The following is a 27,428-nucleotide window of genomic DNA, read 5'->3' as shown; positions in this document are numbered from 1 at the left end:
TCTTCTTTGTCGCTCCTTATTGGGAGACCCAGACAATTGGGACGTCCAAAAGCAGTCCCTGGGTGGGTAAATAATACCTCATAATAGAGCCGTAACGGCTCCGTCCTACAGGTGGGCAACTGCCGCCTGAAGGACTCGCCTACCTAGGCTGGCATCTGCCGAAGCATAGGTATGCACCTGATAGTGTTTCGTGAAAGTGTGCAGGCTCGACCAGGTAGCTGCCTGACACACCTGCTGAGCCGTAGCCTGGTGTCGCAAGGCCCAGGACGCTCCCACGGCCCTGGTAGAATGGGCCTTCAGTCCTGAGGGAACCGGAAGCCCCGAGGAACGGTAAGCTTCGGGAATTGGTTCCTTGATCCACCGAGCCAGGGTTGACTTGGAAGCTTGTGTCCCTTTACGCTGGCCAGCGACAAGGACAAAGAGTGCATCCGAGCGGCGCAGGGGCGCCGTACTAGAAATGTAGAGTCTGAGTGCTCTCACCAGATCTAACAAGTGCAAATCCTTTTCACATTGGTGAACTGGATGACGACAAAACGAGGGTAAGGAGATGTCCCTAGCCTGTCTCATAGTGGCAATGACCTCTTGAGATAATCCTGAAGACGCTAGGATCCAGGACTCAATGGCCACACAGTCAGGTTGAGGGCCGCAGAATTCAGATGGAAAAACGGCCCTTGAGACAGCAAATCTGGTCGGTCTGGCAGTGCCCACGGTTGGCCGACCGTGAGATGCCACAGATCCTGGTACCACGACCTCCTCGGCCAGTCTGGAGCGACGAGGATGACGCGGCGGCAGTCGGCCCTGATCTTGCGTAACACTCTGGGCAACAGTGCCAGAGGAGGAAACACATAAGGAAGCCGAAACTGCGACCAATCCTGAACTAAGGCGTCTGCCGCCAGAGCTCTGTGATCTTGAGATCGAGCCATGAATGTTGGGACCTTGTTGTTGTGCCGTGACGCCATTAGGTCGACGTCCGGCATCCCCCAGCGGCAACAGATCTCCTGAAACACGTCCGGGTGAAGGGACCATTCCCCTGCGTCCATGCCCTAGCGACTGAGAAAGTCTGCTTCCCAGTTTTCTACGCCCGGGATGTGAACTGCGGATATGGTGGATGCTGTGGCTTCCACCCACAGCAGAATCCGCCGGACTTCCTGGAAGGCTTGCCGACTGCGTGTCCCACCTTGGTGGTTGATGTAAGCCACCGCTGTGGAGTTGTCCGACTGAATTCGGATCTGCTTGCCTTCCAGCCACTGCAGGAACACTTTTAGGGCAAGATACACTGCCCTGATCTCCAGAACATTGATCTGAAGTGAGAACTCTTGCTGAGTCCACGTACCCTGAGCCCTGTGGTGGAGAAAAACCGCTCCCCACCCTGACAGACTCGCGTCCGTCGTGACCACCGCCCAGGATGGGGGTAGGAAGGATTTCCCCTTCGATAATGAGGTGGGAAGAAGCCACCACCGAAGGGAAGCTTTGGTTGCCTGAGAGAGGGAGACGTTCCTGTCTAGGGACGTCGGCATCCTGTCCCACTTGCGTAGGATGTCCCATTGAAGTGGACGCAGGTGAAACTGCGCGAAAGGGACTGCTTCCATTGCTGCCACTATCTTCCCCAGGAAGTGCATGAGGCGCCTCAAGGGGTGTGACCGACCTTGAAGGAGAGATTGCACCCCTGTCTGTAGTGAACGCTGTTTGTCCAGCGGAAGCTTCACTATCGCTGGAAGAGTATGAAACTCCATGCCAAGATATGTCAGCGATTGGACCGGTGTCAGATTTGACTTTGGAAAATTGATGATCCACCCGAAACTCTGGAGAATCTCCAGAGTAACGTCGAGGCTGTGTTGGCATGCCTCTTGAGAGGGTGCCTTGACCAGCAGATCGTCTAAGTAAGGTATCACTGAGTGACCCTGAGAGTGGAGGACCGCAACTACTGTAGCCATGACCTTGGTGAAAACCCTTGGGGCTGTCGCCAGGCCGAACGGCAGTGCCGCGAACTGAAGGTGTTCGTCTCCTATGGCGAAGCGCAAGAAGCGCTGATGCTCTGGAGCAATTGGTACGTGGAGATAAGCATCCTTGATATCGATCGATGCTAGGAAATCTCCTTGGGACATTGAGGCGATGACGGAGCGGAGGGATTCCATCCGGAACCGCCTGGTCCTTACGTGTTTGTTGAGCAGTTTTAGGTCCAAAACAGGACGGAAGGACCCGTCCTTCTTTGGAACCACAAACAGGTTGGAGTAGAAACCGTGACCCTGTTGCTGAAGAGGAACCGGGACCACCACTCCTTCTGCCTTCAGAATGCCCACCGCCTGCAGAAGAGCCTCGGCTCGCTCGGGAGGCGGAGATGTTCTGAAGAATCGAGTCGGAGGACGAGAGCTGAACTCTATCCTGTAACCGTGAGACAAAATGTCTCTCACCCAACGGTCTTTTACTTGTGGCAGCCAGGTGTCGCAAAAGCGGGAGAGCCTGCCACCGACCGAGGATGCGGTGTGAGGAGGCCGTAAGTCATGAGGAAGCCGCCTTAGTAGCGGCACCTCCGGCGGTCTTTTTAGGGCGTGATTTAGACCGCCATGCGTCGGAGTTCCTCTGATCCTTCTGCGGCCTTTTGGACGAGGAGAATTGGGACCTGCCCGCACTCCGAAAGGACCGAAACCTCGACTGTCCCCTCCTCTGTTGGGGTGTTTTTGGTTTGGCCTGGGGTAAGGATGTTTCCTTTCCCTTGGATTGTTTGATGATTTCATCCAATCTCTCACCAAACAAACGCTCGCCAGAAAATGGCAATCCAGTTAAGCACTTTTTGGAAGCCGAATCTGCCTTCCATTCCCGCAGCCACAAGGCCCTGCGTATTGCCACCGAATTGTCGGCTGCAACCGCCGTACGGCTCGCAGAGTCCAGGACAGCATTAATAGCGTAGGACGCAAATGCCGACGTTTGAGAGGTTATGGACGCCACCTGCGGCGCAGACGTACGTGTGAGTGCGTCAATTTGCGCCTGACCAGCTGAGATAGCTTGGAGTGCCCATACGGCTGCGAATGCTGGAGCAAAAGACGCGCCGATAGCTTCATAGATGGATTTCAACCAGAGCTCCATCTGTCTGTCAGTGGCATCCTTGAGTGAAGCTCCATCTTCCACTGCAACTATGGATCTAGCCGCAAGTCTGGAGATTGGAGGATCCACCTTGGGACACTGAGTCCAGCCCTTGACCACGTCAGGGGGGAAAGGGTAACGTGTATCCTTAAGGCGCTTGGAAAAACGCTTATCTGGACAAGCTCGGTGTTTCTGGACTGCCTCTCTGAAGTCAGAGTGGTCCAGAAACATACTCTTTGTACGCTTGGGAAACCTGAAACGGAATTTCTCCTGCTGAGAGGCTGACTCCTCCACTGGAGGAGCTGAGGGAGAAATATCCAACATTTGATTGATGGACGCAATAAGATCATTCACTATGGCGTCCCCATCAGGAGTATCAAGGTTGAGAGCGGCTTCAGGATCAGAATCCTGATCAGCTACCTCCGCTTCATCATACAGAGAGTCCTCTCGCTGAGACCCTGAACATTGTGATGATGTCGAGGGGATATCATAGCGAGCTCGCTTAATCGGTCTGGGGCTGCGGTCCGTGTCAGAGACCTCACCCTGGGATCCATGAGACACCCCGGGAGGACATTGCTGTTCCAACTGAGGGGGACCAGGGGGCAATGATTCCACAGTGTCCCTGGCTTGAGATGCCGGCCTGGACTGCAAGGTTTGTAATATCTTAGCCATAGTCTCAGAAAGTCTTTCAGTAAAAACTGCAAACTCCGTCCCTGTCACCTGGACAGTGTTAACAGGTGGTTCTCCCTGGGCTACCCTTAGCAGAGGCTCCGGCTGAGAAAGTGCCACAGGGGCCGAGCATTGCACACAATGAGGGTCAGTGGAACCTGCCGGCAGTATAGCCGTACATGCTGCACAGGCAGCATAGTAAGTCTGTGCTTTGGCACCCTTGCTATTTGTGGACAACATGCTGTTGTCTCCTCTGAGCAATACAGGAGGGTATATAGACAAAAATCAACAGTGCACCATACAGTGTAAAGTATAGTCTATAATCATATAATCTATAAGTACACTTCTGCACTAGTGGGGCCAGCACCACAGGTGCTGCTTACTGCCTGCTCAAAGCGGTTGTGTGGGCACCAGAAATCCTGCCTGGGTCTCCCTGAGCTTGTCTCTCCTCTCCAGCGTTAGCAGAGCTGAGAGGAATGGCTGCCAGCGTCCTGAGGAGAGGAGGGAGCCGTGGGCGTGACCCAGAAAAGTGCGGGAACTGGTGCCCCACTGTGCAGAGTGAGGGGGGTGGAGTATGCAAAGCATGCTCCAGCCCTCAGTGCTGCCGTCCTGTACAGCGTCCCGCCCTTCCCCTGATTGACAGGGCTGGGGGCGGGAAGAAAACGAGACTAGGCCGCAAAAGCCGGGGACTCGAGTTATAAGCGCGGCCGCCGTATAAGCGCGGTCGGCGCGGAAGTCCCCGGCGCACTAACAGTCCCAGCCGCGCCGCAGTGATAACCATGGCAGCGGCGGTCAGCGCGGCAGTCCCCCTACACGAACACACTCAGCGACGCTGAAGTGTGTAATGGCACAAACGCAGTCAGCGCTGCTGTCCCCGGTGCACTAGCACACCCAGCAATGCTGGAGTGTTGCTGTGCGCGGTCCCCACGGGGACACAGAGTACCTCAAAGTAGCAGGGCCATGTCCCTGAACGATACTCGGCTCCTATCCAGCATGGTCCTCAGGAGCTGTGGATGGAGCACGGTCTCCTGTGCCTGGAGACCGAAAGGATCCCACTTCACCCAGAGCCCTAATTGAGGGATGGGGAAGGAAAGCAGCATGTGGGCTCCAGCCTCCGTACCCGCAATGGATACCTCAACCTTAACAACACCGCCGACAAGAGTGGGGTGAGAAGGGAGCATGCTGGGGGCCCTGTTATGGGCCCTCTTTTCTTCCATCCGACATAGTCAGCAGCTGCTGCTGACTAAGCTGTGGAGCTATGCGTGCATGTCTGACCTCCTTCGCACAAAGCATAAAAACTGATGAGCCCGTGGCAGCACGGGGGGTGTATAGGCTGAAGGTGAGGGGCTTTACACTTTTAGTGTAATACTTTGTGTGGCCTCCGGAGGCATAGCTATACACCCAATTGTCTGGGTCTCCCAATAAGGAGCGACAAAGAAAGACTAACTGTTACACGGTTATAGTCAGCACACGGCGAGTAATACGGAGCAAGTGGAATGCGAAAAAATTAAAAAAAAATTGCATTCCACTTGGACCAATATTACTCTACATTACTCTAATCGGACCGAGAAAACAGTCACAGCATATTGCGGGTGGAATGCGATCCTGTTTCATTCGCACCCATACAAGTTTATGCGGCGAGAGAAACATTGCAATTGCACTCGCGTTACACGAATAGCAGCCTATAGCCACCCCAGAATTGTCGCATCCATTAGCTGCGACAAGCCCAGGGCTTTACCCGGCTCTACCCGATTGCCCTGGTGCGGTGGCAATCGAGGTAATAGGGGTCAATGATAATGCATAGTTTTCTCTATGAGACCCCCCATTACTAAAAAGAAATAAACACAAAACACAAAGAAAAATCCTTTAATTGAAATAAAATAGAGCAGCCTCTTTACCCTCTTTATTAACCCCAAAAAGACCCTTGAAGTTCCGCCGTAATCCACACGACGATCCTGGGTCTGCTACATCCAAGCCTGGAGAGACCGAAAACATGTCCGATCTCTTCAGGCTCCGGGAAACACTGACAAGGGGGAACTAGCACACAGCAGTGACACCACTGAATATATCGGAGGTCATACCTGGGTTCCTACGGTATGACCTCTGGTGATCTGAAGCACTCTGGCTTAAAAGTAGAGGGCCGTGCCCCACACCCCGCCAGCCCTTTAAACACTGACAGTGACAGCCGGGGTGAAAGGAGTCCGGTAACATGTTGAGGACTCTAGCTGTGACCGCAACTAACCTGCGTGACATCACCGCTGACCACGCGGCTCATTCATTCTCTGGAGCTCACAGTGGGCAATCATGTTTCATGAGTGCGCGTTGTGAGGTTCTGATATAGCCAAGCTGAATTGTTGTGGGACCTCGAGTGGATTACGTCAGACCTGCAGGGGTGTTTTTGGAGTTAATAAAGTGGTTAAAGAGTGTTCTTTTGTCTTTTATTCCAAATAAAGGATTTTATCGGAGTTTGTGTTTACTTACTTTCACTTACAGATTAGTGATGGGGACGTGCCTTTAGTAATCTAGAGCTTAGTGACAGCTGTGACCTGTTATTAACCTCTTATATTACCATGATACTGACCCGCAGACAGTTGCACTGCTTTCCCCGCACAATAGCCATCCTGGCGCATGTGATTGGTTGCAGTCAGCTGACACGCTGACACTCAGTGCGGGGGGCGTGTCTGACTGCAACCAATCACAGGCACTAATGGGCGAGGAAATCAGTGCATATGAAATCAGCCATACGCTTAACCTGGGAGCAGCATACAGCCATGCCGATGTCTCTAAGTACAGCGCGCTTGCTCCCATCCCCCTATCCTTTCTACCACCATTTCTAATCACCGGATTCTAGTCCCCATAGACTTATATGGGGACCGGAATCCGGCCCGCAACCGGATTTTAGAAATTGGATCATCGGGATCAGACGGTCCCGGATATCTGCGAGTCCGCTCATCACTAATGGCAATATAAAATATAGACTATAAGACTACACACCCTGCCACTTATGTAACCGTGCCAAAGAACCAATAAACATACTCATTAAGCTTCAGAAATCACTTTAAGAAGTGAAAGTGACCTATAATGTTGAAGTTCTATTGACTTGTGTATTAAAGCTTTCCTATAAATGTGCCCCCTGGATGTCAGCCTGCTGCGGAATTATGCTGACACTATACCTGTAGTGGCATCCATTATTCCCCCAGTCGACGTAGTTCACTGGCCATGTGGTGTTCTATAGCACATTTGACGTAACAACTTTAAGGGATTAATTTATTGTAATTCATAATAATAATTTTTATTTCTATATTTCGCAGAGCTTAACAATTCAGAGGGGACATGTACAGATAATATGAGACAATACAAAATAACAAAATTATGATACCAAGAGGAGTGAAGGCCCCGCTTGTAAGCTTACAGTCTATGACAGACCTGGGCAAGGGGCGGCCCGCGGGCCACATCCGGCCCGCCTGCTCTCTGTGACCGTCCCGCCCGTCTTCAGCCGGTGCAGTGGAGCCGGGCTGCAGCGTGCCGAGCAGGAAGAGATCCTGTGCAGGTCCGCACAGTCAGTGCAGGAGAAGAAGCAGCACAGCAGACAGAATAATTCATCCTGCACTGTAGGACCTGCGATGATGTCACGCCCATGTGACTGTGTGGGAGGAGACACAGGATGCCGGGCAGAAAGCAAGATACTGAATCCTGAAGGAGATGTGGACACATGATGACTGGTAATAAGAAAAGAGGGGACATGAGGGGGAGGGGGGCTGCAGGGTGAGTGCATATGAGGGCTGCAGACTGACAGAAGGATGTGAATGGGTGCAGAGTGTTTGAGAGGGGTAAGTTGGGGTACAGGCAGGGTGAGATATGTGGGCAGGGTGTGTGACATATGGGGGTGTAGTGTGTGTGATATGGGGGTGCAGGCTGTATGGGAAGCAGGGTGTGTGACATATGGGGGTGTAGTATATTACAGGTGTGCTATATGGAGGTGTATATAGTGGTGTAGTATATGGGGTGTAGTGATGTAGTATATTACAGGTGTGCTATATGGAGGTGTATATTACAGGTGTGCTATATGGAGGTGTAGTATATTACAGGTGTGCTATATGGAGGTGTATATTACAGGTGTGCTATATGGAGGTGTAGTATATTACAGGTGTGCTATATGGAGGTGTATATTACAGGTGTGCTATATGGAGGTGTATATTACAGGTGTGCTATATGGAGGTGTATATTACAGGTGTGCTATATGGAGGTGTAGTATATGGGGTGTAGTGATGTAGTATATTACAGGTGTATATAGGGGTGTAGTGATGTAGTATATTACAGGTGTATATAGGGGTGTAGTGATGTAGTATATTACAGGTGTATATAGGGGTGTAGTGATGTAGTATATTACAGGTGTATATAGGGGTGTAGTGATGTAGTATATTACAGGTGTATATGGGGTGTAGTGATGTAGTATATTACAGGTGTATATAGGGGTGTAGTAATGTAGTATATTACAGGTGTACTATATGGAGTTGTAGTATATTACAGGTGTGCTATATGGAGTTGTAGTATATTACAGGTGTAGTATATGGGGTGTAGTGATGTAGTATATTACAGGTGTAGTATATAGGGGTGTAATGATGTAGTATATCGGAGGTGTATTATATAGTGGTGTAGTATAATACAAATGTATATGGGGGTGTAGTATATTACAGGTATATGGGGGGTGTAGTATAATACAGGTATAGTATATAGGGGTGTAGTGGTGTAGTTTATTACAGGTGTAGTATATGGAGGGGGTGTAGTGATGTAGTATATTGGGTAGAACTGAGTTAATTATATTAGTCCGGCCCTCTAAACCAATCCCAATTTATCATGCGGCCCCATGGGAAAATTAATTGCCCACCCCTGGTCTATGAGGAAATAGCGGAGGCACAAAAGTTGAGCGGGCGAAGGGGAAAGGGGGGGAAGCTTGTCATATATGGTTCAGCCATAGATTTAATAGGGGATTCAAAACCAGCTGCGTGGACGGGTGCCAGCCAGAATTGATACAGGTACAGAGTGTAAAAGAATGGAATCAGAAAATACAGGAGACAAGAATTGGAAGTACATTTTTTTTTTTTATGGAGGGCAGAAAGGGACTAGATTACATCAGGGCGGTGAGGTGATAGGCTAGTCTAAAAAAAAAGCGTTTTTAGGGCCCGCTTAAAGGAGTTGTCCAACATACACTCTAAAAAAATGTTTTAATTTAATCTGTGCTGTATTGTTATATAAAAACACCCCTACATTTTTTTTAACTTTTGTTCCTGGACGCATTGATGAGGGGGCGTTTTCAATGGGGCTGGACCACCCCTTTATAAGACTTACATTTTTCACTATTTTATCAGTCCCCCGACGAAGCACACTGAGCGAAACACGTGTTGGGACGCCGGTCCCCACGTGCTATCCCGGTCCTCGGCGATTCATCTTCCTGGTAGGTGCTCTGCCCTTTGGGCTATACTTCCTATTACCCTGGCTTTCTTGGCCATGTTTATATATTTGAGCCTTTTCCTACCTGCGGGTTACTTTAACCCTGAGAAGTCTGCCCTAACTCAGTGGAGACTTGTTCTCCTTGATTAAGTGTCTGGGACACGTGGGGTTTCCCCTCTTGCACCAATTTCCCTTGGTCCTATATTTATGTATTGTATTGCTACTTTGATATCCCTGCAGCATTATAAAAATAAAATGTTTTGTACATTCATAATTATGGCTTGTTTGGGTATATTTGTCATTCGGCAAACTTAAAGACTCTGTTCCTCTGGTTTTATTGTTAATTTTGAGTTGTTGCCAACTATATTTAAGTGGCCCTTTTTTGTCTCATTCTAGTGCTACTGTGGTTACCACAGACCATTTTCAGGGTCCTATGGATCTTAAAGCCCGCGAAAAAGCGTGGGAGACACAACTGGACCAGGTCTTTGAAGCTGGAGGGGAAGAGTTACCTTCTTTGAGCTCCAGAACTGCACTAGATCACATGAACAACCTTAAGTCTATGTTTAATAGAAAAACACGCCTTTGGTGGAATGTGGCATTCATGAAGAGGTATCTGGACAGAGGGTTGGTTCCGAGGGGACTGAGGGTCAGTGTCTTCCCCTCTTTTACCGTCTCGGATGAAACTATTAAAACTACATGGGAGGAAGCCGCGGCAGGCTGCTCTAAGACCTTTATGCAGCTCCTGATAGAGCTGAATGAGAAATCCATTAGTGAACTTGAGACGGAGATTGGAGAGACCCAGACCCTTCTTTCCTCGGAGCTAACCCCTGACGAACTGTCCAAGTACCATGAATCATTGGACAAAGAGTTCTCAAAATGGGAGAAAGAAATTTTGAACACGAAAACAAAAAAGTACCAACGGGACGTCATGGATTACAAGAATGGCCAAGTATATCGGTGGAGAGGTGTGTCACATCCCAGGAAAAAACATCATGCCTCAATGACGTCAATCTCGGCATCATCAATTTCCTCACTAGATGAGGAATCCACGTCTGATAAAACTAGGAATATGAGACCCAATACCAGAGCCACTAATTTTCTCTCCCTCCAGTTCAGAGGAAAGGGGTGGATTCGCAACTTGAGGTAATTAACCTATCCAAACATGTGCTTACCCCCCCTCAGATTGAGGTCCTTAAACTGGGACTATCATTTGTGCCACAGGCTAATTTTAATTTATTTTCAGTGATTAAAGATCTTCACTTATTCCTACGGAAATTGGTGCTACATAAATTGCACCATAAAAAAACATCAGGCGAACCTTCCTTGTCCATCCTGGAAGAGGAGGCCATTGCCACCCTTGAAGAACTGGAGGCGGAGTCCACTTACCACTCACCAGGTAATTTTCCACAACACACTATGCCAAGATCTACCACATTCCCGCCTCTGTCATTATGTCCCCCTATTCAAATCTTTGGGGAGCTGGTGACGAGAGACATACGGCGTCTCTCGCTGAAGGGCGATGATAACAACCTTACGAGACAGCAACAATCTGCACTCAGAGAATTACAGTCCCTAGAGGACGTGGTTGTTAAACCCGCCGATAAAGGCGGGAATGTGGTGATATGGCCGGTGGAATTATACGAAAGGGAGGCGTGGCGTCAACTCAGAGATCGGGATGTCTATGAACCTCTCCATCATAATCCCGTACGAGGGTACGCCAAAGACCTAGAGGTGATACTATTACGGGCCTTTGAGGGGGGAATTATTCCTAAGAAGATCTATGAGGGCCTCTCAGTTAAGTCGCCAGTGGTTCCAACGTTTTACCTCCTCCCCAAAATCCATAAAAACCCGAAGGTGCCTCCTGGACGTCCTATTGTCTCTGGCATGGGGGGGCTGTGCGACGTCACCTGCAAATTTATTGAACACTACTTGCACCCACTTGTGGAGACGTTGCCCTCTCATGTCAGGGATACTTCGGACGTCCTTAGGAGATTAGAGGGGTTGATCTTGGAGGAGGAGGTATCACTGGTGACTATGGATGTTGAGGCCCTCTATTCCAGTATTGGTCACCGCGATGGACTTGCAGCCACTCAGTTCTTTCTGGATGCAAGTAGCTTGGACAAATCTCTGTCCGGTCTGATCATTGAGTTGTTGGAGTTTGTGTTGACGCACAATTTCTTCATTTTTCGGGACCGGTTCTTCCTCCAGCGGCGCGGCACTGCGATGGGGGCGGTTTGCGCGCCGTCCTACGCAAACCTCTTTCTCGGTTATTGGGAGAGGGAGGTTTTCGGGGACGGCGTGCCGGCGAGCTCCCATGCGCAGTGCTGGCTCCGCTATATAGACGACATTTTTGTCGTCTGGGGGGGAACCGGCCCCGAACTTCAGGATTTTGTGCGTCGACTCAACTCCAATAACCGGAACATCTTTTTGACTCATCAGATCGGGCAGAGGTCCATTGACTTTCTGGACATCAGGATTTCTATAGAACTGAGCGGCGCTGTATCCATTACCATTTTTCGCAAGTACACCGCGGTCAATTCCCTCCTCCACGCCACTTCAGGACACCCTAGGTCAACGGTAAATGCTATCCCTACGGGTCAGTTTCTGCGGCTACACAGATTATGCTCTTCGAATCAGGTGTCTGAGGCTGAGTCAGGAGATATGAGGGAGAGATTCACAAACAGGGGCTACAGCAATAGATCCATCAAACGTGGATACCAGCGGGCTAAATCCTCGAATCGTGACCACCTATTGTCTGGGATAGATGTGACAGTAAAGCCAGTTGGTTTCGTGGCCAGATTTATCTCCACCTACTGTCGTCAGTGGGAACAGATAAGGGGTGTGTTAAACACTGGGCAATTCTTCAAACGAAGCCCTCTCTGGAAGGATATTTTCCCAATCGCCCAATGATGACAGCAAGGAGAGGTAGAAGTCTCAAAGACATGTTGGTGCATAGCCACCATGTTGTGAAGACACGCCCCCTCTTTGGCTGTGGTCCACAGCGAGTTGGATGTTATCCATGCGATAGTTGTCGCGGATGTAAAAATATTATTAGGGCTACCACTTTTTGCTCCGCTGATGGTCTGAGAGAGTTTTCGATCCGGGTATATGTTTCTTGCAACACATCTGGCGTGATTTATTACGCCACATGTGGTTGCGACAAAATATATATCGGATTGACCTCTCGGGAACTCCGCATCCGTACAAGGGAACATGTACGTGACATTTTGGCCGCCAAGGAAGCTACCAACCCAGATGTTCTAAAGACGATCCCCCGTCACTTCAGAGAGGTTCACAATTGTGACCCAACCTCCCTGAGGGTCCGTGGGATCGACAGAGTACATCTTGGTATCCATGGGGGGGGATCTGAAAAAACGCCTGGCACAGGTGGAGTGCCGGTGGATTTTCACCCTCGGTACCATGTTCCCACAGGGACATAATGAATGACTTACCTTTGCTCCATTTTTGTAGTCCTTGTGGTTACCTAGGCTATTCTTAACCATGACAACAATTCTTTGCCCTTTTGCTGCCCGGTTTTCGGGCCATAAAGAGTTACTCCTATTTATTAACATGAAGTGCCTACTGTCCATCTGGCAGTTGGTTTATTAATTTTGATTATTTATTTTTCAGTAGGCTGTTTTTGTCTCTATAGAGTGGTTTCTGGTTTTCAATTTTAACAGTGTTCTTTTTGTTCTTTCTAGTTTATTCTGGGTCCTACCCCTACCATGTTTCAGCCCTCATCTTATTGGGACATATACTATGGAAGGTGATCACTTCTTCCCTTACAAGCAACTTGGGATATGGAGCCCTTGACGTTGGATCTATTAATCACATGCATTGTAGTTTGGTTATAGTTATGCATTTGATGGACGTATTTATGTACATATGTGTACGCTATATATCACATGCATATATATATATATATTTTTATTATGAACATGTGGCTTTAAATCCGCCGATATTTTCTCTTTTCTTATTATATCTCCTTTCCCTTTTTCTTCATGTCCCGCTTCTAAACATCTTTATCTTTTGTCCATGGGTATTTGCGGCACGTCTTTGAATTATAGCCTCCGTTCTTGTCACAAGTTTAGGGCATCGCCGCCCAGTTTACTAGGGGACGCGATTCCTTTCCCTCACCTGGGCGTGCTGGCTCTGTGACGCGCTAGTGGGAGGTATTTGCCTCCTTGGCGCGACCGCGGTGGCGTCCTTAGCAGCGGCGTGCCGTTAGTGTTGTGACGTCACAGGAAGTTTTCTTCCACCCGGCTTCCGCTGCTGAGGCTTCACCGCGGCGCGGTCCTGCGCGCTACCCACCTGGACGCATTGATGAGGGGGCGTTTTCAATGGGGCTGGACCCCCCCCCCTTTATAAGACTTACATTTTTCACTATTTTATCAGTCCCCCGACGAAGCACACTGAGCGAAACACGTGTTGGGATGCCGGTCCCCACGTGCTATCCCGGTCCTCGGCGATTCATCTTCCTGGTAGGTGCTCTGCCCTTTGGGCTATACTTCCTATTACCCTGGCTTTCTTGGCCATGTTTATATATTTGAGCCTTTTCCTACCTGCGGGTTACTTTAACCCTGAGAAGTCTGCCCTAACTCAGTGGAGACTTTTTCTCCTTGATTAAGTGTCTGGGACACGTGGGGTTTCCCCTCTTGCACCAATTTCCCTTGGTCCTATATTTATGTATTGTATTGCTACTTTGATATCCCTGCAGCATTATAAAAATAAAATGTTTTGTACATTCATAATTATGGCTTGTTTGGGTATATTTGTCATTCGGCAAACTTAAAGACTCTGTTCCTCTGGTTTTATTGTTATTTTGAGTTGTTGCCAACTATATTTAAGTGGCCCTTTTTTGTCTCATTCAAGAGGAGTGAAGGCCCCGCTCGTAAGCTTACAGTCTATGAGGAAATAGCGGAGGCACAAAAGTTGAGCGGGCGAAGGGGAAAGGGGGGGAAGCTTGTCATATATGGTTCAGTCATCGATTTAATAGGGGATTCAAAACCAGCTGCGTGGACGGGTGCCAGCCAGAATTGATACAGGTACAGAGTGTAAAAGAATAGAATCAGAAAATACAGGAGACAAGAATTGGAAGTACATTTTTTTTTTTATGGAGGGCAGAAAGGGACTAGATTACATCAGGGCGGTGAGGTGATAGGCTAGTCAAAAAAAAAAAAGCGTTTTTAGGGCCCGCTTAAAGGAGTTGTCCAACATACACTCTAAAAAAATGTTTTAATCTAATCTGTGCTGTATTGTTATATAAAAAACACCCCTACATTATTTTTTTTTGTTTTTTAACTTTTGTTCCTCTTGAATTATCCCTTTATCTAAGCAGCCTCTTTGTTTGCATGCAGCTCTAGCAAACTTGCTATCCTTAGTTGCCAAACCGCAGTCAGAACTGGCACCGCCCGGCCTCAGTGTCCAGCCCCGCCCTCTGCCCAGCAATTGGCTGTCAGTATTCTGCCCAGCACAGACTTCTAGGACAGCACAATATGGGCACATACAATGTAGTAATATGCTCATCCTTGTGCTCATTGTATAGTAATGCCTCCAACCTGTAATGTGCCCCATCCTTGTGCCCATCCTTTTCATCCTATAGTAATGACACCTTTCCTGCTCCTCTTCCGTCATGTAGTAGTGTCCCCTATTCTGCCATACTTCACACACGCAGAAAAAAAAAACCAGACAAATCCTTCTCACCTGTCCTCGTTCCCTTGGTGTCCTGCTTCTGACAGTGCTTTATATCAGAGGACAGATTCCCGGAAGCTGTGCAGAACGAGTTCTCTATGCAGCTTCTCCAGTGATCAGTTGCTGCCTCTGATTGGCCGGCGGCCAATTAGATGTATTAGATGTATACAGAACTCCCATCTGAGCAGCGCCGGGGAATCGGTCCTCTGATATAAAGTGCTATCAGCTGCAACCCCCTTGATGAACGCTGCCGGTGCAGGGGCCGCAGAGGACAGATTCCCAGGCGCTGCTCAGATGCGAGCTTTGAATGCAGCTCTCCATCTTTCTCAGAAGCATCAGGTGCTGCCTCTGATATTGATATGTGGCAGGGTGCGGGGAAGTGGGCGGGGACTCCACGCACAGTACCCGCCCAGGAGGGCAGGAACATGCAGTGGCTGTTTTGCATGTCAACATGGTCCTGCCTCTGTTGACATGAAATCACAGGAAGCAGCAAAATCACGGCAGGAGCAGTCACATGACCACTCTGAGCCAGGGGAGAGGGGCTGACAGCGGGAAGGCAAGTAGTCACTATCTACTTACCTGCCCAAATGTAGCCCCATAGTGAAATTACAAAAAAAAGGCAAAATAAGCTGTATAACCCCTTTAAAGGTGTGGATGTTAGGAATTAATCGGATTGTTCTTGGTAGTGTGTTCCAGAGCATAGGTTCAGCTCATGAGAAATCTTGAAGACGGGAGTGGGAGGTTCGAATTGTTGAGGATGTCAGTCTTAAGTCATTAGCAGAGCGGAGGGCACGGGTGGGGTGATAGAGATGAGGGAGGAGATGTAGGGGGGTGGTGCGGAACAATGGAGAGCTTTGTGAGTGAGAATGATAAGTTTATGTTGGATTCTGTAGCGGATAGGCAACCAGTGCAATGACTGGCACAGAGCAGAGGCATCAGTAAAGAGGATGGAGAGGAAAATTATGCTGGCTGCGGCATTCAGAATGGATTGGAGAGGGGAGAGTTTAGTAACAGGAAGATCAATTAGTAAAGAATTACAATAATCCAGGCGAGAATGAATGAGAGAGACAGTAAGAGCTTTTGCAGAGTCAATGGTAAGAAAAGGACAAATTCTAGAGACGTTTTTGGAGGTGGAATTGACATGAACGAGCGAGTGAACGAATATTGGGAGTGAAGGAGAGATCTGAGTCAAATGTAACTCCAAGACACCGGGCGTGCTACTGCGGCGTAATGGTAATAGAAATGGTAATACAGTGGAACCTTAGTTTACGAGCATAACCCATTCTGGGAGTGTGCTTGGAAACCAAGTTACTCGTCTAGCAAAGCAAAATTTCCCATAGGAAATAATGCAAGCTTAGACAATGTGTTCCAGAACTTGTTCAATGTCCCATCCTGGTCCCCTATTGTGCTATCGCACACACACACACACACACACACACACTTGCTCACATTACCTTCCGTTCCCTCGCCGGCCTCCCGGTTCTTGTAGTTCGCCGGTACAGGATGTGTATCGGGTAACCATTGCGACGATGGAGGAACGTCAGCTGCCAGAGCGCTGACGTCAAAGGCAGGAGCCGCTTGCCTCTGATTGGCCAGCGCACTGCCTTTGAGAAGCTGCTGACAGCGAAAGTTCCTTCATCGTCGTGATGGTTACCCGCAACGCACCCTGTGCCGGCGAACTACAAGAATCGGGAGGCCGGCGAGGGAACTTCCTAAAGGTAAAGGGAGCATAATATGTGTGTGTGCGTGCGTGCTTGTCCGGACTACAAGTACGGGTCAGAGCGCAGTTAAAGTATGGAACCGGAAGTGTGTGCGGTGAGTATTTGCTCGTACAGCAAAGCTTGCTCGTAAACTGAGTTACAAATTTACAGCAAGCTTTGCTCGTATAGCGAAATACTCACAAACCGGGTTACTCGTAAACCGAAATTCCACTGTATTGGGTCTCGGAAGGTTGGGGGAGGGAGGAAACATGAGGCGTTGAGTTTTTGACAGGTTTAGTTTTAGATAGAGGGAGGACATGATGTTGGAGACGATGAACAGACAATCAGTAGTATTTTGTAATAATGCAGCGGTGATGTCAGGAGAAGATGTGTACAGTTGGGTGTCATCAGCATAGAGAGGATACTGGAAACCAAATCTGCTGATCGTTTGTCCAATAGGGGCAGTGTATAGAGAGAAAAGGAGGGGGTCTAGGACTGAACCCTGAGGAACCCCGACCGTAATGGGAAGAGGAGCTGGCAAAAGATACAGTGAATGAGCGGTCAGAGAGGTAATAATGAAAATGCAAAGATAAAAACTTACGTAAAGGGTTTTGTCCTTCACTAGCATAATACTCGTACATTCCACTTTTTACCAGTGTATCATAGTGAGGTAGAAAATTAATCTTCTCTTGTGTTGATGAAGACAGGAGCTGATCCATTGTACTAAGAATATAAATAGTGGTGCCATCTTTTATGATCACATCTGAAAAGACAAAACGTAAAACAATGGACAATTAGTTATAGTCACTTAGCTATCATATAGATGCTCCACTTTGTACGCTTTACAGGAAGTAACACAAGCTACCTTAAAACGTGCAGTTATTAAAAAATTCTCATTTGGGGGCTGACATAATATAGGTCCCTGAAAATCACTTCAAGAGTGATTTAGTACGGTACTTTAAAAAAAATAAAAAAATGTAGAAACATTCTGGTGTGATTACACAAGCTGGCTTGTTGGATTTGACATACTTGGCCTGGTTAGGAAGAAGGAAACTGGTTTTGCACTACTGAACCAGATGGAGGGAAGTGGTGGGGAACATGTAATAAAGAAGTTATGATAAAATTAGCAAAAAAGCTGTATCATTTGGGAAAGTTAACCCCATATTGTATGCTTCACTGAATGCAGTTCAGCCTAACCTCCAAGAACAGGAAACAATTCTGGAGGATACCATTCAGGTATCAGGGAAATTACTGCTGGAGCAATACCAAGATGAGGCTTTTTAACCTCAGTTGGCTCTCATACCTATAGTCCTAGCCAGGCTGCAAACAGTACAGAAATTCCAGAACAGAACGTAAACAGGAAACATTTCTGCCCAGTGCATAAAAAAAATGTAAAGTGTTTGATTTTTATGAAGTTGAAGAAAATAATCACTTTATAGTTTTCAGCTGATCTTTTCATAGCAGAATTATGAGCTGTAGTCATGAATCACTTATAATTTCAATGACTTATTAAGATTTTCCAATGTGTCGGTAAAAATTATTGTTGGTCCGTGATTTTTTTTTATAAGCTGTCAAGAAGAAAATATAAAGTCAAGTTTGCAACACTGGTCCTAGACAGGGCTGTGGAGTCAAAGTCGGAATTCATTTTGGTGGAGTTGGAGTCGGTATAAAATGAACAGACTCTGAAAATATATAATACATTGGGGACAGTAGTGCAATGCAGAATGTGCTGAATATTTTTTCATAGGAATTTGGGAAAGTTATGAAATGTCCTATAAATGGTTGTTTTATTCCTGATCTAAGGCTACATTCACACACAACGTTTTTGCTGCCTTTTTTGAGGATAAGTTTTTCAGCTGCAAAAGCAGATCAGCTTTTTAAAAAAACGCATCACTTGAAAAATTTTTGAGCTCATAGATAAAGTTTTCAATAGCAAAAGCAGATTAGAAAAACACCACAAACTGACTGCTCATTCTTCGTGAGGATTTATTTTTGAGCCCAAAATCGGATCCTCACGAAACGATGTGTCTGAATGTCATATCTTGAAACCCATTGCCTTTGCTAGGATGCCCAGAGTCATTGCATTTCACTGAATTATTTTGCCATCAATGTTCGATATGTTTGTGCAAGAAAGAAATTGTTACCAAGACACTGGCAGTAAAAGCTACTAAAGCTCATCACACCGGCCAGTTTCTCCAGGCCTTAGTGGAAAAAGTTCTGCAAGACGACGATCTAAAAAAAGAACAGGTTCTTGCTATTGTAAAGGACAATACTTCAAACATAAGTACAATTAAACTGATGAATGAGAGTAATGAACAACAGCTAGAAGAAAATTTAGGATTCAGTATGTTTGAGATGAAAGGCCACAGTGCTGTTCATGTAACTGAGGAACAAACAGATATTACAACAGAAGAACAGCAAAATGATACTTTAGAATTAGATGATCTTGTTGAAGCTGCTTCAAAACACTTTCATATTCATCACATGCGCTGTGTTGTGTACACGCTGCAGCTGGCAATAAGAGAGTCTGCAAGAGGGACATGCTGGAAATCTGATTGGAAAAGTGAGGAAATTGGTTATTGCCGCCAGAACCCCTAAAATTGATTCCATCTTGAAGAGACGTGCTGGGAAAGGGGCAATTGTTGATCAAGTCACTCGGTAGGGCAGCACTTAATTAATGATTGAGCGATTGCTTGAACTAAAATAGTTTCTTATAGATATGGTGAACGCTCAGGTAACACTAAATGAAGGTCAATGGACACAGGTGGCTGAATTGAAGGAATAAAGTAATCACCCATTTATCGTGACTAAAAAATTACAAGCTGAGAATTTAACTCCTGGCATTTTCATAAGGGAGTGGAAGAACTTGTTTTTTTGCCTGTCCCAAAAAGGAGGTTTAAAACGCAGATGGCATTTCTGCTTTAATGAAACGGAAAGAGACACAGCTATTGGAAAATAAAATTCTTCTGGCAGCTGTTTATGTGGACCCAAATCATCGTATACTGCTTGATGATCAACAGGTTACTAAAGGAAAAGCAGCTATGACTGAGGTAGTAGTTAGGATGAGTGGCCTACAGGACTGCCAGGCGCAAGAGGACTTGGGTCCTGACAGTGCTACTGCTGCCATATCTTCATCCTCATCAGATGAGGAATTTAACTTTGACAAGTATTTGGATGACATGGAGCAGGCAAAGCGTTGCCGCAAGGAAAAAGATTTCACACAGTCTCCTATGGCAGCAGATTGACCAGATTTCAGCAAAATTTTACACTCTCTCTCAAAGAAATAGAAAAATTCAACCGTTCATTAAAACTGACTGTGCACGAGGCAATTTCTTTATACCCGGATATTGTTAGAGATGTTGCCCATGTGGTTACGGCCCAATGGATGTGGCCCAAGTTAGTGTAGAGAGGTTGTTCTCTAGCCTTAAAGGAACCAAACATCAGCATTTTCCAATATAAAGGTGCAGCCAGTGCAGTACTGGCACTATCAGGCACAGGCTGTACGTACATACCATTAGTGGGCAGCTCGGGTGTTTAGGCTGTGAAATTCAACTTTACAAAGTTTGAAAATTCATGCACTTTTTGATTGACGTGTGCACCTCGCTGCTAATGTCCGGGCGGGTTATGCATGTGTATCCCCACCGCCTGTTCCTCCCTCCCTCTGGCCGTATTTAAATTTCTAATCTTCGGTTATACGGCGTCGGGAGTTAGCGCCTGCGCATAGCGCTCATCTCCGGCGCCATGTTTCTGAAGCCCACAGTATTATGGTGCATGAGAGGGAGGTGCATGAGAGGGCGGCGCATGCACCCTCGCTTTTTCAGATCTGTTGTGACCGCGGGAGCGTGGTCACAATAGGACTGGAGCACAGCTGATCTTACCCTGATTAGCTGCAGCAGACGTCTGCTACGATATCGTCTGCTGCAGTTTATCGGTAAGATCAGCTGTTTTCCAGTCCTGTTGCTCCCGCGGTCACAACATATCTGAAGAAGCGAGGGTGCATGCGCCGCCCTCTCATATACCATAATACTGTGGGTTTCAGAATCAAAAACACGGCGCCGGAGATGAGCGCTATGCGCAGGCGCTAAATCCGACGCCGTGGAACTGAAGATTAGAAATTTACATATGGCCAGTAAGAGGGAGGAACAGGCGGCGGAGGGCAGGGATACACGTGCATAACTCGCCCGGACATTAGCAGCAAAGGTGCACACGTCAATCAAAAAAAGTGCATGAATTTTCAAACTTTATAAAATTGAATTTCACAGCCTAAACACCCGAGCTGCCCACTAATGGTATGTACACAATGTGCCCGATAGTGCCAGTATTGCACTGGCTGCACCTTATATAGGAAAATGCTGATGTTTGGTTCCCTTTAAAATTATTAGGTCAGATTTCAGGTCATCTATGAAGGAGAATCTGATGGAGGCAATTCTACTTCTTACAACAAACTCACTACACAAATGTTATTTAGTATGTTATTGTTGCAAACAGTTGTTTGCCACTTACATAGTTTATTACATAGTGTGTGTATAATATTATATATAAATATGATTTATATGAATATATATAATATATTATATATATATATATATAATTATTATAATAATTTTATTCATTTATATAGCGCTATTAATTCCACAGCGCTTTACATACATTTGCAACACTGTCCCCATTGGGGCTCACAAACTAGAGTCCCTGTCTGTATGTCTTTGGAGTGTGGGAGGAAACCGGAGTACCCGGAGGAAACCCACGCAAACACGGGGAGAACATACAAACTCCTTGCAGATGTTGTCCTTGGTGGGATTTGAACCCAGGACCCCAGCGCTGCAAGACTGCAGTGCTAACCACTGAGCCACCGTGCCGCATGCCGTAATATTATTTTATATATATATATATATATATATATATATATATATATATATATATACACACATATATATATATATATATATATATATATATATATATATATATATATATATATATATATATATATATATATATATATATATATATATATATATATATATATATATATATATATATATATATATATATATATATATATATATATATATATATATATATATATATATATATATATATATATTACGGCATGCGGCACGGTGGCTCAGTGGTTAGCACTGCAGTCTTGCAGCGCTGGGGTCCTGGGTTCAAATCCCAGATTTGATGAGACTATCTATTCACTATATAAAGTTGAACATGCCCTTCTGTCCAAACCAGTCAACATAGAACTGGCAAGCGCCAGTTGTCTCCTCCGTCCACCCACACTAGTGTCATGATGAGGGAGGGGAGAGGTGAGAAACCGCCCACCCACATCACACACGCATGGTGAGCAAGGTCAGCAGCGTACAGACATATCCATGGAGGTTGCACAGAGCTGTCTATTTAAAGAAGCCGACAGTGGTGTCTAAGAGCAGGACGCCCATGCAGTAGGAGGTGGAAGATCTACTGAAGCAGGTACAGCAGTGTGGGAGCTGGCCAAGGTCACTGACATCACAGCGTCGACCACAAGGGTACGCACGCTACTGCTGTTATTTAGCAATACACACACGTGACCAATTCATTGACGTCACCTGTGCCAACCACCACACATTGCTGCTCTCTGTTATCTGTCAATACACATGGAGAAAATTAAAGGCAACACCTAAACAATACAATGTAACACCAAGTCAATCATACTTCAGTGAAATCATCCTGTCCAGTTGTGAAGCAACACCGATTGTGAATCAATTTCTCCTGTTGTGCAAATGGAACAGAAAACAGGTAGAAATAATAGGCAAATAGCAAGACACCCTATAAAAGGAGTGATTCTGCAGGTGGTAACCAGAGACCATTTCTCTGTTCTCATCACATTTGGCTGTTGTTTTGGTCAGTTTTGCATGTTGTCATTGCTCTCACCGCCAGAGGTAGCATGAGGCGGTGTCTACAACCCACAGACGTTGCTCAGGTAGTGAAGTTCATTCAGGATGGCACATCAATGCGAGCTGTGGTAAGAAGGTGAGCTGTGTCAGTCAGCACAGTGTCCAGAGCATGGAGCAGATACCAAGCAGGACAACAACCCAGAGGCAGGACCACTACCTCCTCCTTTGTGCAAGGAGGAACAGAAGAAGAAGTGCCAGAGCACTGCAAAAGCTCCTCCAGCAAACTGTCAGAAACAGACTTCGTGAGGGTGATATGAAGGCCAGACGTCCACAAGTGCGTGTTGGGCTGTAAGCCCAACACCATGCAGGACGATTGGCATTTGCCAGAGAACACCAAGACTGGCAGAATTGACATTGGCACCCTGTGCTCTTCACGGATGTGAGCAGGTTCACACTGAGCACGTGACCGACATGAAACAGTCTGGATACACCGTGAAGGTTCTGCTGTCTGCAACATCCTCCAACGTGACCGGTTTGACAGTGGATTGGGAGGCTTTTCTTTGGAGGGCTACACAGCCCGCCATGTGCTAATCATAAGTACCCTGACTGCCATTAGATAACAGAAGGAGATCCTCATTGTGAGACCATATGCAGGTACAGTGGGCTCTGGGTTCAGACCTGAATCCAGTCGAGCACATTTGAGACATCATGTCTCATTCCATCCACCAATGCTACGTTGCACCAGACTGTCCAGGAGTTGACTGATGCTTTAATCCAGGTCTGACAGGAAATCCCTCAAGAGAACATTCGTCGCTTCATCAGGAGCATGCCCAGGCGTTGTATGGAAATCATAGAGGCACGTGGAGGCCACCACACACACACTAATGAGCCTCATTTCCTTGTCTTGAGACATTTCCACTGGCTCAGCTGTTAATTTGATCTTCCACTTTGAATATCATTCCAAATCCAGACACTGATACATGGGATATTAGTTTTGATTTACATTGATCAATTGAATGTTTTATCGCTCTCAACGCATTCTACTATGTAATGAATAAAGACGTGCGACTGGAATATTTCACTCATTGAGAGCTACAATGTAGTATTTTAGTGTTCCATTTTTTTTTTTTTTTTTGAGCAGTGTATATGTAATAATAGTTATACTATATACATACAGTGGTGTTCATAAGGCCTGCATAGGCATAAAGAAAACTATATATTTCATACTTCTGCATCTCTACAGTGAAACTGGTGGAACATATATGTTTTTGTAATTCCTCATTGTATGCCATACTCATTTTTGAATGTCCCAAGTGTATAAATTGTTATGGTATGTGCATTTTTGATATTTTTTTTACAACATAACCATACCTACACCAGTACAATTTGTAGAATGGTGAACAGGTTTCTAAGTTCATTAACTTTCAATGCAAGTTCACACAGACTTAAATATTACTTTTTAAGATTTATTATTTTTTATTTAATTCAGAGTCCTGAAAAGGGCCTTTTGAGTGCATATTTAGCTTTTTAGCTTCTAATACTTTATTGGCCAGCCTTTGCTCTTGAGCACCAACTTGCATATCTGTGGCATTGAGTGAACAAGCTTCTGCAGATGTTCACGAGTGATTATGTGGTTCCAGGCCTGTATCAGTGCCTCAATCAACTCTCTTGGTCCTTGGCTGTTTTTTAGATATCTCTATTGATACCTTGTGCCACAAATTTTCAATTGAATTGAGGTCCGGGGACTGGGCTGGCCAGTCAATAGTAGCCACCTTGCTCTTTTGTTTCCATTCCGTTACTGTCTTAGCTCTGTGACAAGGAGCAATATCATCCTGGAAGATATAATCCCCTGAAAACAGGTGTTGAGCAGAAGGCAGCATTTTCTTATTAAGGATGTCTATGTATTTTTTGCATTAACCATACCCTCCACAATATGAAGCCTTCCAACACCATTGGCTGCCATACAGCCCCAGACCATTACTTTCATCGGATGTTTCACAGAGAAGCTCAAACACTCTGGCTTGTACTCTTCATGTGGAAACCTTCTCACATAAGACTTGCCATCATTTCATAAAATGCAAAAAGTGCTTTCATCACCTTGCACCCTCTCAATCCTGCTTCCAAACAGTTGATGTTGCTACCTCAATATTGCACTTTTCTTGACATTCTTGCAGAAGCTGAGGAGAAGTGAGCTTTCGATTGGCAAGGGATGTTCATATTAGTACTCTATCCTCCCTTTTAGTTGACTTTCTGGGCCGACAAGATCTGGGCCTGTCCTGGGTAATTCCAAGCTGCTTATGTTTGCAAAATTCTTACAACTATACTCTGATTACAGCCGACCTTCCTTGCGTTCTGGGGGCCAGTATAACCCTCTTCATGTAGCACCACAACTCGCACACGATCCTCCGCTGACAAAAAACTGAAGGCTCCCATCATAAAGCTCTACAGTATGATTCACTAGATAGACCTACAGATAAAACAAACATACTAAGCAGCAGATGTGGTGCAATGTAATGGAATGTGATTGGCTGCCATATCCAGGTTATGATTGGTCACAAGAACCTCATCTTTGGTTAATTTTGGATCTGAAGCTGTACAATTATTTAGTTGTGCTTTCCATTCCCATATTGTTGCAATAATTTCAGGCAAAACTGCTTCAAAAGCTAAAAATATTACAGGGAGAGAATGCAAAATTGTTTTCTGAACAAAACCATATATAATATGTTATATTAGCATCGAAGATATTCGACAGAAAATGTTTAAAACGTGAAAAATCAATTTATCCTATGCAGGACTTATGAACACCACTGTACATATATATATATATATATATATATATATATATATATATATATATATATATATATATATATATATATATATACATACACATACACATACACGTAGGTTTTTAGGAGCCCATACTCATGCAGTATAGAGTAGGACCCAGCAAAATGAGGTTGCCATGACGCCGCTATATATGTACATATTTCATTCATTATTCATCATTCGACTACTGCAACCTCCTGCTCTCTGGCCTCCCTTCCAACACTCTTGCACCCCTCCAATCTATCCTAAACTCTGCAGCCCGCTTAATCCACCTCTCCCCTCGCTACTCCCCAGCCTCGCCACTCTGCCAATCCCTTCACTGGCTTCCCATCGCCCAACGACTCCAGTTCAAAACATTAACCATGACATACAAAGCCATGCACAACCTGTCTCCTCCCTACATCTGTGACCTAGTCTCCCAGTACCTACCTGCACGCAACCTTAGATCCTCACAAGATCTTCTTCTCTGCTCCTCTCTTATTTCCTCTTCCCACAATCGTGTACAAGATTTCTCCCGTGCATCCCCCATACTCTGGAACGCTCTACCTCAGCACATCAGACTCTCCACTACCGTGGAAAGCTTCAAGAGGAACCTCAAGACCCACCTCTTCCAACAAGCCTACAACCTACAATAGCCCTCAGCCCAGTAGACCACTGCGCAACCAGCTCTGTCCTCACCTATTGTACCATCACCCATTCCCTGTAGACTGTGAGCCCCCGCGGGCAGGGTCCTCTCTCCTCCTATACCAGTCTGTCTTGTACTGTTAATGATTGTTGTACGTATACCCTCTTTCACTTGTAAAGCGCCATGGAATAAATGGCGCTATAATAATAAATAATAATAATAATAATAATTCATTCACTATATAATGCTTAACAAGACCACCTGTCCCAAGCTGGGACTGAACAGTTTAGGTTGTGCGTGCGTTATTCAATAAAGTGATGCTGGAGTCAGCGCGCGCATATACCGCCAGCCCCGGCGCCATTTTATTGAAGACATTGTCTATGTCAATATCACCAGTTTGTTTCACATGATATTCGCAGAGAGTGTCTTCAATAAAATGGTGCTGGAGCTGGTGGTATATGCACATGCTGACTCCAGCTCCATTTCAGTGAAGAGGTTCAACTACAATGTGAACATAGCACTGCGCACACACTAAAGGGACAATGGTCGACGGTAGCGGTACAAAATTTAAATAAAGGGGAAGTAAGCAGCCAAGGGGGGAATAGATAAAGACCCTCACCCAGAAAGTCCCACCCCAATGCAAAATCATTGACACTCGGGCGTATACATTATATATATCTCAATCAAAAATTTAGATGCAGCACCAGCTAAAGGATTAGGAGGGTGTAAATCTTTGTAGGAAAGGTCCAGTACTTTGATACAATAGAAAAAACCTGGAAGCAGGTGAATAAGTTGAAAAAAAAAAAAAACGGTGTATTTTATTGTTTTTCTAGTTCAGCATAAAGTACAATAATTTATACACTTAAAGAAACGGAAGAGACAGTTAAGTGTAAGAAAAAAAAAAGAGAAATGAGAGATAAATCAGGTAAACAAGTTCTAACATTGACCTAATGCTGTAATTCAACAGCTCCCGAGACGGAGCACTTGCCATAAATTACAGAAGGCAACATGATCAACCGATATGGAGAAGTTGGGGACATGACTGATTAGAGCAGGGCTGGATGGAAGAAAAAAACCAATGCATATTGCCACATGGCTTCCTCAAGGGTAAAAGTGCACATCCACATTTTGTGCATTGCATTAAGGCTATGTGCGCACTAGAAAAGTGAATTTTCTCAAGAAAATTTCTTGAGAAACTTCTGGGAGTTGAAGATTACCGCACCGGTCGTAAAAAAACGCACCAAAACCGCGGGAAAAAAGCATGCGTTTTTGCCGCAGGTTGGTCCCTGCGGTTTTTTTATGCTGAACTGCAATAAAAAATATAGATAATAGATAGATAATCGATAGACAGACAGATAATGGATAGAGGGAAAGATGGATAGATGAATAGATAGATAGATGAGAAAGACCTATATAATGTTCCACCCCCCTGCATATTCTAAGCTGGCACCCTTTAGTGACTTTCATGTGGCACTAAGGGTGCCTCGCCTTGTATTTAAC

General features: G+C 45.9%; 1 protein-coding gene across 1 annotated transcript in view; it reads right to left on the bottom strand.

Moving 5' to 3' along the window:
• SMCHD1 (structural maintenance of chromosomes flexible hinge domain containing 1) overlaps positions 1–27,428 on the bottom strand; it is a 437,194-nt gene that overhangs the window by 355,673 nt on the left and 54,093 nt on the right. Inside the window, exon 3 of the mRNA XM_075316053.1 lies at positions 17,194–17,355. Coding sequence (XP_075172168.1) covers positions 17,194–17,355 — 162 coding nt within the window. The remainder of the gene's footprint in view (positions 1–17,193; positions 17,356–27,428) is intronic.

Source organism: Anomaloglossus baeobatrachus, chromosome 6 (genome assembly GCF_048569485.1).
Source record: "Anomaloglossus baeobatrachus isolate aAnoBae1 chromosome 6, aAnoBae1.hap1, whole genome shotgun sequence".
Classification (NCBI taxonomy): domain Eukaryota; kingdom Metazoa; phylum Chordata; class Amphibia; order Anura; family Aromobatidae; genus Anomaloglossus; species Anomaloglossus baeobatrachus.
Note: the sequence above shows the minus strand (reverse complement) of the source record. Positions and strands in the feature narration are given on the sequence as shown.